Below are 18,145 nucleotides of genomic sequence, written 5' to 3'. Positions count from 1 at the left end.
ATAAACACACAGTCTTACTAGCATCATTTACATTACAAACTTGCAGAATGGGTTTACAATGACATACGAATTGTTGGTTGAAGATTTTGAGCTTTGGAAAAATTCCTTCAAGCTTTCGGATCCAGCTTCCTTGGAATGTTGAAAAAATGGGTGCAACAGGTACCTTTTCATAAAAAGGAAAAGAAGTCAACGATAGATTAAGTCGCGATTGTTGATCTCAGTAAAGTGAGATCTAATTTCAACCATTGAGATTAGGGATTTTGCTTGAGATTAGGGTTTGATCTTTTTAATATGGGGTTCGAGCCAAAGGAGAGACAATTGATTTGGCATGAGTTGGGATTTAGTGGAACGCGGTATTTGGTGTTGAGAAATGGCAACAAGAGAGTCTAGTTTAATTTGTCCTTCAATTAAAACTGGAAATTAAATTCGAATAATATTCTCACAGCAACTTAAAATTAGTTAATTGAGTTTATTAAACTTACTTAACTTAGGAAAATTGAGTTGGAAGTCTTTCTGTCATCATGTGTATGTTCTCCCTACTTTGCAGGAGTCCAGTGTGAGTTAATTGTGAGTTGTAAAATAGAAGAGTCAGTTTCATGAGTCAATTCAGTTGAATTAGTTCTCAAACTGATTGAGAGAACTAATAGTGAGTTAACAGTGAGTGGTGTCACTAATGAACTCCACCAATGCTACTCTAGTTAACTGAATATTTACTCATCAGAAACTCATGCATGTCGAATCAAAGAAAGACCGAGTTGAGACTAGAGTGCAAGGACAGTGTGCTATTTGTTTTAGATTTTTCTGAGTTGCACTAACAGTGCATGCATTCAGGAACTGATCCTTGAGGGATTGCGAAGTTTTTAGAGGCTTTATTTCCCTTTAAATACAAGCTATCCTCCATACGAATTACACATCGGAATAGAGACTTGGAGAGCTTGTGAAGAGGCTATGCTTGGCCTTGAGTTTGCTTATGAGTTGGAGATTGAATTTGCTGAGTGCTGGGATTGTTCTAGAGAGAACAAGCATTGTAATTTCATCTTGATTTTCCGCATTAATACAACATAGATAGTGGGGTTTTGAGTTGTGGCTTTCCCTGGATATTTATTGTGTTATAAGCCTTTGATTCTCTTCCTCTATTGATTATTGTTTGCTCGATGTTTATGGGCTTCCGTTGTAAAGAGTAAAAGTAGATTCTTGTCTCTTGCTTTAGAAAATTGCATTAGCTTCTGAATCTACAATATTTTCTACATTTGGAAGCGAGAGCGAGAAGGGGCTAGATTGAGTCAACTAGAGCAAGATCAGGGCAAGAGATATCAGTAGGGAAGTCGAGTTACCTTGCCATGTGTGGGTTGAATTATCTTGACCGAGTAGGCCAAGCTTTCCTTGTGTGTAGAATATCTTCTGTTGGGCCACACATGTGGGTCGTACAGGGGCCAAGTGAGAAAGAGGGCCAAGATCTTTTGTTGTGTATTTGCTAGAGCAATTACTTGTAAGTCTGTTGTAAAAAATATTTCTCCTAAAATTGAATAAGAAGCCCAACATTTGCTAGTTTTCCCCACACTGGGGTTTGCAAAGTATATCTGTGTTATTTTGTGTTGCATGTGATTGCATGTAATTGGTTTCATGTATTTTCGCTTCTGTCATTTATTTGGTTAAACAACCGGAATGTTTATTGTTACAAAACAGATTAGAAAGCATTGTTTATTTTAGATCTATGATTATTTGTAGAGACGGTAAATTTGTAACTAGGTTTAAAAAAATTAACACCTTCAATATCTAGATAATAAAATTTGATATTGGAGAGAAATAAATGTCGGGTTTCCTGCTAAATCAAGCAAAGATTCAAAGATTTGTCCTACATTCATTCATGAAGGTACCCCTAAAGGATTCAATACCATATCAACTGGTATTCCATTCTGCAAATAGGGCATTTCTTTTCTGGGCAAACCTATTGAAATAATACCTTTATTACCATGCCATTCAACTACTTTATCACCCACTTGTCTCAATCGAAAGATTTCCAAACGTAGTATCCAATGTACATATTTTTAAACAAGGTACCTGATAACGAGACATAGAAACTCCTTATTGAATTAACAGATAGTGTTGGAAAGAAGAAAGTATAGTATAACTCGTACAAATACCACTGGAATTCTTTTATATGGAAAACAAAGATCTTTCTCAAATTCGTTATATTATATTTGTGTAATAGGGCTTTTATTGTGTATCGTTGATTAAATGCTAGATCTATGTTGAAATATTTCTACTTTGTAACACATAAAAATTTTCTCCTTGAAACCTTTAAGGAAACTCCAAATGTGCATTCCTTAAATTTAAATTCTCCCCACCCAAGAAAAATCACTAGGGTTTTAGAAGTGGATGCCCTAGTCATCCCCCCTTACTCCAACAAGGTCGCTCTCATTGAACTTTGTTGCAGAAGACTCCATTCAGCCCAGTTAGGACAAAGCACTAGTCATTAATTATGTTGATCATCCATTTTATCAATTAATACCCATTAATTTTTTTATTTTCCTAAGTTTAGACTTAGGTTCCCATTAAAAATAGTTAATTATTTTAATAAAACTATCTCCAGGTGGAATTTCCCAAAATGCTTTCTGGGTTCTTTGGAATACAAGTGCCCAAGCCTCCCTGCAAAATTTGAGACTTAGAGCACATCCGATGCTACCTGAAATCAACAAAATCAACATGGTATAAGAGCTTTGGTGAAGGGAAGAGGACATTGAGATCACTTTTGAAATCATTTGCTTCTGCAAATCTAATTTTTGGATCAGATTTATGACCATGGGTTCCTATACTAAGATAGAAAACAAGTTGGAAGGTGCTACAAATTTCACGACATGGAAAAAAAGGATTGATCTTATTCTTGCAAAAAATGATGTGTTGGATCATGTAAGGGGCAAGGTTAGTGTACCACAAGATGATGAAGGGAAAAAGATATACAACAAGAATGAAATCATAGCCATGAGGATTATTGTGGAATCCAACAGAGATCATCTAATTCCATATGTTTCAAGATTGGATCCATCAAAGAAGATGTATGATGCCCTAGTTGGATTATATACCATTAATAATATCAGTCAAAAAATGAGTTTGAAGAATGACCTTTGTGACATTAAAATGACAAAGGTTGATTTTGTGGCTTCATATTTTATGAGGATATTTCAATTGAGAGATCAACTCCAAACCACTGATGAAGTTATTCTTGATTCAAAACTTGTGACTAAAACAATTAATGGTGCGTCTGACTCATGGGACTCGTTTGTATCTAGTATTTGTGGCAGAAAGGAAATTCCAAGTTTTAAGGAATTATGGACCTCATGTACTCAAGAAGAATCTAGACTTGTCTCAAAGGGGAAGATTACAAGACCTCAAGATGGTGACTCTCAAGAGTTTACAACCTAGTTTCAAAGGAATGCAGGTAGAAGACAAACTCCTCAAGAAAAGAAGGATATTGAATGTTTTTGTTGCTACAAGTTTGGTCATTATAAAAATCAATGTACTGAAAGGAAGGATGATAAGAAAAGAAAGGGAAAAGCAACTGATAGTGATGACAATGAACATCCACATTAGAAGAAATCCAAGAATGACACTACAAAAGCATTAGTAGCTAGCGATAGGGACGAGAATATGTTTTTCTAGGTGGATAAAATTGCAAACAGATTTTAGTGATTTCTGCAAGTAGGCTAGGAGCAAGAAGAAGTTAACAATTCTGCAAGTAGGCAAGGAGCAAGAGGGAGTTGACAAATAATCCTCAAAAGATAAGTATTTTATATCTCTCTTCCTTAATTAGTATTGCTTTACTATTAGTTAGCCTCTTGTCTTTGTTTCTTTTGTTGGGTCATAATCGTTTCTTCTGTGACCTCTTAATGAGGGTTGTAGGTACATCGTAAAGGTTGCCAAGGATTTGGCAACAGATCAAAGCATTGGGAAGAACAAAGCAAAGTTTGTGGCAAGAGGATTCTCCCAGTATTAATGATTTGTGCTCCAGAGGAAGAAGTTGTACTATCATCATAATCGGAAGAGCTCCTAGTTCAGAGGGAGTCAGCAGGCTTGCAAGTTTGAAGGATGTCAATGCGCCGAGATCTGTGGAAATTCAGTGATGACTTAAAAGAGAATTTACAAGATCAAGCATTTGGTTGATGACAACATAGAGAAGTACAAAGCAAGGATTCTCCCAGAAAGAAGGAGATAAGGAAACAATTGCTCTAGTTGTCAGAAGTACCTCAGTGCCTTGAAGAGCAGAAGGATCCATGTGACAGAGGGTGCAGCGGTAGCAAAGGGAGCAACCAGGATTGCCATAGTAGGATTGTGAAATTTCCACAAATTGCAGCAATTGGAAATTTATCTCCCAACTTATGCAGTTTATTTGTCTTCTATTAATTATTAACAACAAATATCGATAAAATCCCACTACAATTCTTCACAAATAAAACATGTTGCAGAAAATAAAACACTGGGACTGAGAAAATAATGCACACACAAATCAATTATTTTGACACCGTTTTTTTTGGACCATTGTCCCTAGAAAAACCCTGAAGGGAAAAACAATGCACCAAATGAGGGTTTTATTATCATGTTCAGCAATTTGAGAAACTACAACTAGTTACCATAGAATGGCAAATGTCCAGAAAATGTTGATCTCCACTATCAAAAATAACTGGAGACTCTCTGTCTCCCTCTGCAATTGGATCCAGCCTCTCCCAACCAATTCACACTTCCTTAGCCTATTCGCACTTCCTAGCCGGAATGCGCACTACTGATACTGTGAAATTCGTACAGCCTCTAGGAATGCTTCCCTGTAAGTAGTTCTACCTCCAACAGATACTAGACCCACTCACTCTGCCTTCAAGAAAAAGTTTCGGCAACTAGCAATTGAAACATGGTCTCTCCAACAAATCACACTGGATAAACTAGCTAATTCGCACTGCTACATCGGCCTCCTACTTTGCAAACTGAAGCGATCTCTTCCTGCCTCTAGAAACCAGAAATCAATGTGGAATTTTTCTCCGAAAAATGTCCTCTCAAATCTTTGTTGAATACCTCGTTGATGATGTCTCCCTAGCTTCAAATGTGCCCTTATTGAATCACTACAATTGGTAAGTCGAACTGCTTGAACTCACTAGATGTATTCTCCAAACCCCATCGACCCTACTCTTATGATCTTCTGTTGGGCAACTAATGGCCACAATCACATCTCAATCGATAGCTATGATCATCAATTAACTTTTTTGGAAGTCTCTAGATCAAAATCGACCTCCCTCAATTAATCTGATTTTATTAACCACTTTTCCTAAGTTAAGCTTAGGAAATATTTGATTATCGGCTAATTAATCTAATTGAGGTGTCTCTAAGGCTTTTCTAGCGAAACATTTTCTGCATTTTGGAGATCCTGTGTTCCTTAGCCTCTTAGATACCATAGAGACTAGAACACTTGTTCGCTACTACCAAAAAATAACAAGGATCTGGTTTTGTGACAGAAGGAGCACCCAGTTAGGGTGACCAGAAAGCAGCCATGGCACAACATGTGTTGAGGCTCCAACATGGTACTGTTGGATGTGAATTGGGAACAACAACTGCAAAGATATACAGATTTTGAATGGGAAAAGAGTGTTGAAAACAAGAAAGCACATCAAGATAATGATTCAGTTTGGATTTTGCTTGGGTAGAAAGAAGACATTTGTCTCACTCAGGACTACAGAAGACAAGTATATTGCAACTAGTTTGGCAAGTTGTGAAGCAGTGTGGCTTCGGTAGCTACTCGCAAGATTGTTTGATCAGGTGCAGGAGACGACCATGATTACAAGTCCAAGTACATCAAGATCATGGTACCACCAAATCTGGAATGTGGTACAAAAGGGAGTAGTAAGGCTCCAATGTTTTCTACAGATGAGCAGGATGTTGACATTCTCACAAAGCCTTTGTCCCACAGTGAAGTTTGTATACTTCAAGGACAAGCTTAGATTAGTTGAGAATGCTTCCCTCGGTCGAAGGGAGTGTTGATGTTGTAGCATCAAGGGGCAAACATTCTCCCTAAGGTCAAGGGTATTGACCAGGGCAAGGTTATTGACCAAGGGCCATGTAATGTGGCTAGGGAAAATGGCCCATAATCAAGGCCCATAGTGCTCCCCAGTCAAGGATTACCTGACCATATTGCCAAGGGTTGCTTGGCTAGTGGGTTGAGTGAGTGCCTTATAGCATCAGGCAGGAGAGTTACCATTCAATCAACACGCAAGAATGGTAATAGCCCAGGGTTTCACCATAGGTCAAAGGTGTTGACTAGGTTACAAGTGATGACTTGGATAATAGGTGAATTTCTCCAAGTGACGACTTGTTGAGCATGATGTTGATGCTTTCCACAGGTAATGGATAAATACATCAAAATAGCTAGCTCATTCAACCTTTTCCTAGAGAAATTTTTTCAACAAGAGAACATTTAGATAGTCATTATGAATACCTCCCCAGCTAAGAGGGAGTGTTGAATTTTGTAGCTATGGTTGGTCTTCATAATTACTATTTTAGCCCTCCAAATATATGTAATAATATATTCAAGACATGTTCTTCATCTCAGTTTCAAAAGAGGAAATTTTGAATTTTTAAATTTGAATATTTTGGCTCCAAGAAGGTCAAGTCGGCCCTCCACATGATCAAGTCGACCCAACATGTTGTGACCCCTTCGGCCTGCCAAGAAGTCTATATATATGACATTCGACCTCCTCCTCTTGGTACCATTCAATCTCACACACAAGACATAGTATTTTCTTATCTGAGCGAAAGAGAAAAGGACAAGAAGGACGAAGACTAATCCAACATTTTCTCTCTCAAATTGACTTCGCACATGGGGACTTTACCTCTTTATTGACCTCGCATGTGTGGCCGAGTTTCTGGGCATATCTAGGCAGCAGGTCTGAGTTTTCCTTGTTGAAAGTTGTAGCAAGTGAAGGTCTTTTGGCTTGTGCCTTAGCCAGAAAGACCACGAGTTTGTCTTTCTCTTAGCATGGTTCAAAATCATGAGATAGACTTCAATTCATGTGTAGTGTTGGAGGATCAATTACATGGAGCCTTCTTTAGTTTGAATACAGGATCGAGTGGCAGTTACGAGTTCAGTTTAGGACGAGTTGGGACTTCAGTTATTGATTGAAGGATGAGTTATAATTTCAGTGATGATTGGAGAGAGAACCAGTTCGACTCAATTAACTTGTCAATCAAACCTCAAGTTTTAAATTTGTACTTGCCTAATTTAGCATGGATCGAATCTATAAAAGAAGGACGAAAGCACAAGGATTATTCATTGTCGAATGCACAATTTTGTGTGAGATCTCTTTATTTTTGGTGTGCATAGCCTTGAGGAGCAAGTGTGCATAGATTGAGGGGCTTGTGCGCTAAAGAATAGGACATATTTGCGTGAGAAAATAGGAGGCAAATCTGCGCTAGGAAATAGGGCATATTGTGTGCTAGGATTTAGGAGGCCCAATGCGCAAGGAAATAGGGCTAGGCAATGCGCAAGAAAATAGGAGTTGGGTCAGAGGATTTGCAGGGTGAATCAGGTTAGTTCAGCAGGAGAACAAGGGTGTTCTCAAGAAGACAGATTGCCATGTAATAAATCAGATTGTTCAAGATCAATAAAATACCACATCAAGGAGAAAGGTTTTTCCCTTTTGGGTTTCCTGAGAAAAATAAGTGTATTAAATTGTGTGATGTGTTTTTATCTCTGTGTTTTATTCCGCTGCTTATAAGTTGTTAAGAAATTTTATATCTCGGTGAAAGTAAAGTAGTTTTAGTTTTAGTTTTCAGTTATTCATCTAAGTAGTTGCCAAATTTCATGAAAAAATTACATTCCTGGGTGCAGAATAAGGCCGAAATTTGGCCCTAGCTGAGCAGACCAGGCCGAGTCTATTGGACAGCATTCTGACTTGTTAAGAAGATAGTTTGACCAGGTTTGACCAGGGTTCTCTTGCTGGTCTATTTGACTTTATCTTGACTGGAAAATTTCAGTTGTATCTCTTGTTGAATTGAAAAATTTCTCTAAGGAAAAGGTTGCTGAGTTTTTCCCCCAAGTGGGCTTTTCTCAAGTTAAATCTTGTGTCGTCTTTGTGTATCATTGTTTCATTATGAACTCTACTGTCCTACTTCTTTTTATGGTTGAATTTCTGAAGTATAATTACTTAATGATTAATTGGAAGTGCTAAAAGATAATCACCATATCATTGGAAGTATTTATCAGTTTCAGAAATAAGTGCTAGTATCTATTATACTTGAAAAATCAACAATTTTTGGAGTCAAAGCAAACACGCTAGCTCTCCTCGCCTATGTAGGTAGGGGTAACCCGCATGCATGCTTTGGCTCCATGATATATAAATAACTTTTGCTGTTTTTTATTGTTCAGTAATGAAATGTTAGATGCAATCTCATATAGATAGATAGATAGATAGATAGAGAGAAATATCAATTCCAAATCCACAGTTTCCAACAAGGATCATGATATGTAGCTATTCATACGTTTTATTTGCAGAGTCAGAGAACTGAAAATCACCACAATGAGAAACAGGGAGGAACATCAACAGACCTCAGCAGTTAGAAGATAAGCTTGAACAGCTGAGTGCCCAAATGGATCAATCTGCCACCCAGTGCGAGGTACAATGCCAAATTCCTTCTTAAGAAATCTGTGCCCCAGAGATGTTTGGTCTATCATATCCATATAGATGGTAGTTGCCTCATCGTGCATCACATAACCACCATTTCTAAAAACAAAAAGGAGATACAAAAGCAGTAAAATGACTCTGTCCATAATCATTCAAAAAACTCACTATGGTTAAATAAAACTTAATGTATATATAGCACTTCAAAACTCTCTCAGTTCAGAGATTCCAAAAAATAACCAAATTACATGAATTCAAACTGCCCTGAAGCCACAAGGTTCCGAACAATTTTCTTCTTCTTCTCATTCTGCTCCCTCCACCACCTTGCAAAGAAGCCCTGGACAAGAAAGGACTAGACACTCAGAATGATTCCATTTCAATATCACCAGATCCAAAAGCTTCTAAAGAGAGAAAGAGAGACAAGTCACAAGTCACAGTATGGAACCTTATCGCAGAAGTCCCACAACATAGAAATCAGATCATGTAACCTGAACTTATCATATAAAGGCATTTGTATTTCTAAGGTCCAGCAAACAATTTTGATCGTAAATGTTATAAAGCTATGCTTTCATCATGATATATGCCAAGCATAACCTATATGAGATGATAAACACTATACTTTCCCCTGGACTGCCCAGCATGGAATTCTATTGGAATAAGTATATAAATATATTCAAGTATACTTTTTTTTATTTATAAGAACAAAATGAGCTAAGAAGTTCATAACTCCAGGCCCCAGGGTGGACACCACGAGTCCAGCAGATGGATCAGCACTAGGAGACCCCAGAGTTGGGCTTCCCCCATTCAGAGCACTAATCTCCAGGGTCATCGACCAGCCAGTGTTCCATCCAGAGTTTCTTCCCAATGGCCTTGGATGTTAGGAAATCTGGACTTCCTTGCTCTTATGTTTCCCTACAATCATGCAGCCAAGGCCCTTCTGTTAAAATCGGCAACTAGGGCCAAACTCCATGTGGGTCTACTTATTCTTGGTAGCTGATATTTTTCTTGGATTCCTCTCGTCGAGAGGTGTAGGATTGATCTAAAGATCATCCGATTCCGACATGTATTCATGGAGATATGAATTTATTTGCGTTATGGGACAATTCGTCAAGATCAGACAGCAACCAAATTGCCCCCACTTGTGCTCAATGTTTTAGTATAAAAAGAGGTGGCTTGCTAGTCATTTGGACTCACACTCTTCTTGTGATCTCTTCCTCTCCACTTGTCTCAATGTTTTAGTATAAAAAGAGGTGGCTTGCTAGTCATTTGGACTTACACTCTTCTTGTGATCTCTTCCTCTCCACTTGCCTTTGGGTTTTGGTGGGAGGAGAGATCCTAAGAGACTCCATAGCCCTAAGAAGAAGATGCCCTAGCTCTACGCTGTCATGGAGAAGACATGCCTTAGATCTAGATGCAGTCAAGGGAGAGAAGGTTCTACGCTGTCCTAATATAGTAGAAGCATAACATGGAGATAACATGGAGGACAGCTCTTATGGTGGATCTACACAAGGTTCTATGCTGTCCTAAATGGGACCTTTCTACACAGCCATAAGAAACCTAAGTAGGCTGCCCTAAATGATGTCATACCCTAATCCCAGAGATCCTAAGATGCTGCCTAAATTCCCTATGGAGATGACCTTAAGGCCTAACGCAATCAAGAAGGAGGATAGTCCTAACGCAGTTAAAGAAAGGTCTACACGCTGATCTAAAAGGGACCTCACAGCAGTTCTATGTATGCCCTAGTCACAGTCTGAATGAGAGGGGTTCCTGGTTTGACGCAGTTTTCTGCAGGCAGTAGCTGGGCAAAAAGACGTCAGAAGGAAGAAGAGAGACTTGAGGGAATTTTTCCTCAGTAGACTTCCCGCCAAGAAGTTCATTTTCTTATTGCCCGAGCAGCAGCAGTAAGAGACAGAGAGGAGCAATTCGACATTTTCGTGGCAGAGATGGCAACCAATGGGTTGAGAGATCAGGACAGGTTGGATGGGGCATCCAACTATGTGATCTGGAAGGCAAGAATGTCGTGCCTTCTAGATGAGCATTTTCTCAAGGCCTATGTCGACAGCGTGGTGGCTAAGCCTGCAGATCCAAATCCGCTGAAGAAGTACAAGGGAGAAATGGCGAAGACCGAGAGGATGATCCTTGATGGAGTAAAGGATCATGTGGTCTATCACATTGCTAGCACAGGGACTGCTAAGAAGATGTGGGATGCCTTGGCAACGTTGTATCAAGGATCTTCTGAGCAGCGGAAGATGTACTTAGAGCAGAAACTGAGATCTACACAGATGCAGAAGGGGGAGCGCATTGATCTGTTCCTCACGAAGCTTTAGGAGACCCAGGACGAGTTAGCAACTGTGGGGTCTACACCTCAAGGTTCTGAGATGGTGAGACTAGCCCTAAATTCAGTCTCAAAAGAGTGGAAAGTCTTTGTCCAGAGCATCCTGGGCAAGGCATCTTTGTCAGACTGGGATAGTATGTGGGCAGCTCTCAAGCAGGAAGAGCTGAGGAGAGATCTAGTCAAGTGTAAGCTTGACGGAAGCAGCAGCAGTGGGTCGAAGCCCAAGGAGGAGGAAGAGAATGCATCCCTTGCATCCAAGGGGTAGCAGGAGCAGCGGAGGTGGAAGAAGGACGTCTCAAAGATCAAATGCTTCAGGTGTGGTGAAATGGGTCACTACACAACACAGTGTCCTCTCAGGAAGAAGGACAAAGATGAGAAGCACGATCCGAAGGCTGCACCCACGAAAATCGAGGAGGAAGAGTTTGCCATGACAATCGAGATACCTCCAAGAGGGAGGTGGGCTAATGTAGAGTTGTAGTTCGAAAGAGCTACAGATGGGCAGGATCCTTGAGGAGCCCACCTCTCGGATCAATTCCTTACTACGGGAGCCCAGATCAAAAGTAGCAGGATGGACCAGTGTCAGTTGGTGCAGAGGAGTGTTGGAGCAACAGATGCAGTGGCTAGAACGCCAAGTCTGAGCAGCGTAGTGCAGAGTTGCAGCAGTGCAGGGAGGCACAATGCAGTAGCACTAGTCAAATCTTCAGCATCAAGATGCATCTATTCTGAACACTTGTTCAGAATTTGGGATGTTTTTCAGTTGTAGTGCAGATGAAGTGTTAGCAGTGGCAATGCTAGCAGCAGCACATATGTCGCTAGAGAGAGTTGTAGTACATATGCAGTGTTGACAGTGGCAGGGTCAGCAACAGTGCAGTTGCAGCAACAGCGCAATAGTTGGTGGACAGCATGTCAGCCATCAACAGCACAAAGGACAATGTTATGAAGTCAGGGTGATGCTTCAGTGGGAGGCATTGCTAGAGCACATTCCTCGCTAAGAGGGAGTGTTGATTTCTGGTAGCATTGGATGTGCTCTAAGTCTCAAATTTTGCAAGGAGGCTTGGGCACATGTATTCCAAAGAACCCAGAAAACGTTTTGGGAAATTCCACCCAGAGACAGTTTTATTAAAATAATTAATTATTTTTAATGGGACCCTAAGTCTAAACTTAGGAAATTAAAATAATTAATGGGTATTAATCTAACTGTGGGTGTAACTTCTAAAAGAAGACGAGGATCAAGCAGAAATGATCTTATCCATTGATTAGCTTCTAATCTGGGTCGTTGAATGTCAACGAGAAGATTATTTAAGGAGGCTTGAAGGTCATTTGAAAGAAACACAGAGAGTTGATCAGTGAAATCGAATTGTTGAGCCAAAGAGCAGCGCAGTGATTTCGTGGTGATCGTGCAGAGAGGGGAGAGATAGTTTTGGCTGGAGAATCTTCTCCGGAGCCAAGAATACACAACAGAGAGGCAGAGAAAGACGCAGAGGAGGCAGCATAGTGCCCAGTGAGGGTGATGCAAAGCCAAGAAGGGCTCATATAGAGCAGCACAGTGCCTTCCACGCAGAAGTCTGAGATTTTGTTGGGGGTTTGACGTTCTAAGCTAGGAGGGATGAAGTCGAAGCTCCTAAGAGCAAATCGATCCAGCAAAGAGGTGATGTAGTGCCTCAAAGGCAATGGCACAGGCCCACACAGTGACTGCGTAGGGGCAGCACAGAGGTAGCCCAGGGCTCATTCGTTCAGCTGCCAGATTAGTCGGGACTTGCAGTGTAGAGTGAGGTAATCTCACTAATTTCTTCTGCCGAGTGATATTCTCTGTACTAGATAGCCAACAAGGCATCCAAAGTTTGTATTCAGAAATAACTTATGCTTAATAATAAAAACCCTCAGATCTGTTGCACCGGTTTTCCCGCATTGGGTTTTTCCGGGGACATTTGTCCAAAAATAACAGTGTCCTATGTGATGTTTTTCTCTTATGCTCAGTTTTCTTGTTTCGACATATTATTTTAAATAGTGAATGTTGCTGTTGTATTTACTTCGATATTTACAGTTAAATGCAGTAAATAACTTGTATGGATTAACAAGTAGGAGAAGTAACATCAGTTTGCTGCAGTAGGGATTCCGGGCTTAGGAATTTTCACAGTTTACAAGAATATTAAATTAAATGAATGAATAAATCAATGCACTTTGAATTCACATTAATACAATCACTTTGTTTCAACTTTCTATCAATTCAACAAGATAATCAAAGATGGTGCATTGTGACATAATAGCGAGACAATAGTGAAAAGATTGCTCTACATCATTATAATTTGAATACGAGTATTACACAATTCGAGGTTGTGCATTTTGAACTCCTTGTTTTGAATATTATAAGAGAATATAGTGCAAAATTCCTCTAATTTACATCTCTAAAGTTTGCTTTACCTACAAATGCTAATTTATTTTTCTCCTTTAAATTTGAGAGTAATATTATATTTACTTTGAAGAAGAAGGCATTACATTTTCTTAACTTATTTAAAAATTTGTCAAATCTTGCTAGGGCAATTGGATTTCAAGGGTTTGGTTCTATAGGGTTGTCAAAATTCAAAACTCACCGTAGTTGGGAGAAAAAAAAAAAAATCCAACCATGTTAAAGGTTAGTGTGGCCCAAGTCAAGTGCGATCCCTAGGTGATTTTGATAACTTTAATGCCCTTGGGTCATAGATTCTTAGACCACAGGCTAGCAAATAATATATATCAAAATTCATTTTCATAAGTAAACATGAATAGTTAGGGATTCTTAGACCACAGGCTAATTCCACAACTCACAAGGAAACATGAATAGTTAGGTGTACATCAATTGTGTGTTGTGTGTGTTTGTGTAGCAATTGAATGTAAAAAAATTATTATGGTTAAAACATTTCAATGGTGCACTATTTTGTATGGAGATATGTAATTTGTTCTATGCTCAACACAAAATTGACATCTGGCATTTAAAGAGATATTAACAACAAAAATAAATATTTAACTTTAAGTAAAGTGTTTCAATGTCTTTTTAAGTAAAAAAATTCATTTACCATCTTAACTTGATATCTATTATGCATGGAGATGGGTCAAATCCTTCAAAGTGCAAACATTTTGAAGAGTGAAATTTGAAGAAAAAGGTGCAAACCTTTTTTTGAGCCTAACCCTTAATGAAAAGTTTGCACCTCTACAGATTTGATTCCTCTTGACACATGAAAGAACTAAAAGAACTAAAAAAAAAACTGAAGTTAATATGGATTTACACTAGTTTTTTAAAAGTACCAGGTAAACCAAGTTTGATGTCATTATGTTCAATGGTTAAGAAAAGCGTCACCATGTGAATGACCCGAGTTCAAATCCACTGGGCATAAAGCCCCAGAGATTAGATTGTTGGCAATTTGTTAAAAGAAGGAAGAAGGGGAAAAAAGATAATCCAATGTCCAATGAACTTCTCACCGATTCTACATAAATAAACTTCTTGTTTGGATCATCCTGCAATGCAGCCACAACTGAATCCAGGATGTACTGAACTGCAGCCGCCTTCAAAGTTGCAAACACAAAACCAAATCAAAATAACAATAAAAATTAAAAGTATTCCTCCTGCATAAATTATAAGCAAAATACCTTCCTCCATGAATTGCGATCAACAGGTTCCAGGGATGGGTGAACGCCTTTACCTGAATTGAACTGTTGGAACCCACATAGTACTGGTCAACTGTCTTGAGCCACCCTAAATCATCATGGGTGTGGGGAACTAAATGAACATTGAGCTTGCCCTTCACAGGCCCTCCTGTGTTATTGTAATCGATTGGCAGGGATTGGCAGTGACTGAGCAGAAAGCTGAGGATGCCAATTGCAAGACAACACCATTGCGAAGTAGATGGAGCCATGTAATATGATGGTGTCAAATGAGATCTAATTGTATTCGCGAGTCGTGCATGGATTTGTTGGGTTCCCTTATAAACGACTTGGGAGTGTAGAAAATCATCCCTTATCTGGTTAGAATGGAACGGAAGTGTCAGAGATGGCAACGATAGCTTTAGATAAAGTTGTTTTCAAAGTCAGCAGTGGCCAGACTCCAAGCACAGAATGCCTGTTAAATATGGATATCGGATCCAAAATAAAGCACCAAACCCGATCTTGTTCAATCTACCTACCATATTACTTCTGTAATCTAAATGCAATTCAATTACCCCGCTTTTCTGTAATTTAAATGCAATTCAATTACCCCTCACTTTCTTTGGGGAAAAAACCAACATACTTTCTATTAGTAAAATGACGTTTACATATTCGTTATATGCCATATTCTTATCCATTTCCTTCTGTTAGCCAATATAATTTATATATAGGTTCACACATAACATAGTGTGTCCAGAAACCATATAACCAAATGTACATCATCAATTTTGTCGCTATGTATAATTCAATTACCCCACTTACTAGTGGGGCGTTGCAGACCATGAGGACTGCTACTTGGAAATTAGGGTGTAACACAGTTTTCATTCATCTGGTATTTTGATGGAAATTTGAGGATTTTGGATTGATCGGCAAGTGGGAAAACCATATAGTTGACTTTCCCATATCTATTTTTCGGGAAAGTCGATGTTAAATTTTGCTATCAATTTCATTTTTATGTTTCTCAATAATCTGAACTTTTAACACAGTGGCTTGCTGTGATTAAACAGAGTGTGGCTGGCTGTGATTATTTACTGTTGTGATTTTATTAATGTATTTATTATTATTATTTAATAAAAAATATTTTTAATAATTATGAAAATTATGTTATTAAAAATAATTAGTGAGTTTTTATGGTTAAAAATATGTTAATTTTTAAGTGAGTTAAGGAATGATGGTTATCTTTCCACTTATACTTAAGTTATGTCAGCGATATGTTGACTTTTTAATGAATGTATCATAATGGCTTTGCACTTTGTTGCTTGGTCTTGTGTGCTTAAAACTATAGGGTTTAGTGAATATATATCATTATGGATATTTAGGGATTTTTTTGGTGTGAATAGGAAAAAAAAACCAACCATGATTTATTAGGGACATGCTTTTACAATATGTTTTTTAGTTTTTGGTAATTAATATGTTTCTGGCTTATAAGAAAAATATGTTTTTTAGTTTTGAGTAATTAATATGTTTCCTACTTAGTTTTAATTAATAAGATTAAATATGTTTTTGATTAATTAAATGTAATGTGTATCAAAAACAAGTTTCAATAAAGATAATATCCAAAGAAAGTCAAAATTCAGTATGGTAAAGGCTAAAATTACAACTAGTGAAGTCATGTATTATAGTGTAAATTTTAGTTTTAACTTGATATTAAAATCAAATGTACTATCAAGTAAATTTTAGTTTTAACCTCATATTAAAATCAAATGTTACTCCTTGGAATAAAGAAAAGTCTTAACTATAACATTAAATTATTTTATTAAACAACTAAGATAATAATACATAGTATAAAGTCCATGTGTGGTAGAACAAAGGGTGAGAGGGTGTTCAAACCTCAGTGGGAAAAATTCTAGCCAGGTTAAGCGCTGGTGTGTGGTGTGACCCAAGACGGGTGCTATCCCCGATGCTCCTGGGCTAGTGTGTGGTGTGACCCAAGACAGGTGCTATCTCCGATGCTCCTGGGTTGGGGCTCTTCAAGCCACAAGTTAGATGTATCAATCATCTTAGGACTCACATAACCTAGCAATAATGGAACATAGATGATCTATGTTGTTTTAAAATTAGCCAAAACCTAAGAGGCTGAGTGTCATGGACAAAATTCTCCTAACATAAATGGAATTCATAGTTCCAACATAAATTCAAAACAAAATACTCTGAATGCCAAAGAACCCACATTTAATGGGGACTAGGTTCAGTTAAATTGAATTTCATATAGGCTTGGAGTGATACTATAGATATGACTTAACAAAATTAAAATGTTTTGGAATAATTTCGATAAATACATATCATTGTATTAGAACATATATTTCCATCTTTAATTTTTTTAAACTAGATTAAACTCTTTCGAGAAATTTTTAATCTAATTTTATAATATTATCATCTTCCATAAAGCTTAAGAATAAGTATTAAAAGAAAAATAAAAATAAAAATGATTTTGATAAAGATATATATTATTACAATCATCATTTTTGAAGGAGCTTTGCAAAATTTCGACATCAAATGCCATAAATCATCCCAACACGAGAAAAAACCCTAATGGCAATCATAAAAAACCCCATCAATCATCTCCCCCACCAAGGACACACAAACTTGGAAGCTGCTTACTGAAGGTGGTTGTTGAACCAAAATTCGAAGTTTATGCTAACCACACCAGGGATTATATTCAATATATATAGGATCATGCCCTTATTGGGAAGTTCTCAGGCATTTGGCCATTAGAAAAGGCCATTACCCAATGGATCCAACTTAAATGAAAACCTAAAGGACAAACAAAGTTAGAACTAGGTATGAAGTGTTTTTTCATTATTGTCTTTGTCAACCTAGAGGAAATATTGTGAGTGTTCAAGAACGAGCCATATATTTTCAATTCAGTGGGGGTTTACCTTCGTTTTTGGACTGAACGTTTTGTACCAAACAAGGAGAATTTCACAGCCGCCCTAGTATGGATTCACATGTACTCTTTTCTGTAGGAGTTTTGGGACGAGGAGACCCTTGCAGGAATCAGGAATTCTCTTGGCCACTACGTCAAGTCCTTGAGATAAATTTCATATGTTGGACATGAATTGAAATTGGTCAGTTCATAAATTTGAATTTAGCCATGATACACAAACTTGTAGGTGCTTTTTCTACATTGCGTAATTGTTCAAAAGCTCTATTTAAATAATGTTTTGATTTCCATGAGTTTGACCATTGTTAAAAAGCTCTTTGGTGGCTTTACATTATGTTTTTTTGCCTAAGTTGATGTTATCATTCTCTTCTTTAATCTAGTGTTTGTTAGATACTTTGAATGGTTTGTGAGTCTACTATTTGTTTTTCCGAGAAAAAAAATTGATCATAAACATAATTATAACCAAAAAAAATAAAAAATAAAATAAAATAAAATAGTTAAATAATTAAAAATTAATTTAAAAAATAAATAAAAAGTTAAAAAATTAAAAATTAAAAATAAAAATAAAATAAAAAAATCATTAAAGGAGTA

At 37.7% G+C, this 18,145-nt stretch overlaps 1 protein-coding gene across 1 annotated transcript in view; it reads right to left on the bottom strand.

The window, feature by feature from the left end:
* Positions 1-15,418, bottom strand: part of LOC149225772 (alpha-mannosidase-like) — a 507,303-nt gene extending 491,885 nt beyond the window's left edge. The window contains exons 1-4 of the mRNA XM_089377307.1: positions 14,670-15,418; positions 14,449-14,532; positions 8,906-8,994; positions 8,585-8,759 (exon numbers count right to left, since the gene is read on the bottom strand). Coding sequence (XP_089233433.1) covers positions 8,585-8,759; positions 8,906-8,994; positions 14,449-14,532; positions 14,670-14,882 — 561 coding nt within the window. The 5' untranslated portion in view covers positions 14,883-15,418. The remainder of the gene's footprint in view (positions 1-8,584; positions 8,760-8,905; positions 8,995-14,448; positions 14,533-14,669) is intronic.
* Positions 15,419-18,145: the final 2,727 nt, after the last annotated feature.

Source organism: Pinus tabuliformis, chromosome J (genome assembly GCF_031772625.1).
Source record: "Pinus tabuliformis cultivar Carrire ecotype Pingquan chromosome J, CPIR1, whole genome shotgun sequence".
Taxonomy (NCBI): Eukaryota; Viridiplantae; Streptophyta; class Pinopsida; order Pinales; family Pinaceae; genus Pinus; species Pinus tabuliformis.
Note: the sequence above shows the minus strand (reverse complement) of the source record. Positions and strands in the feature narration are given on the sequence as shown.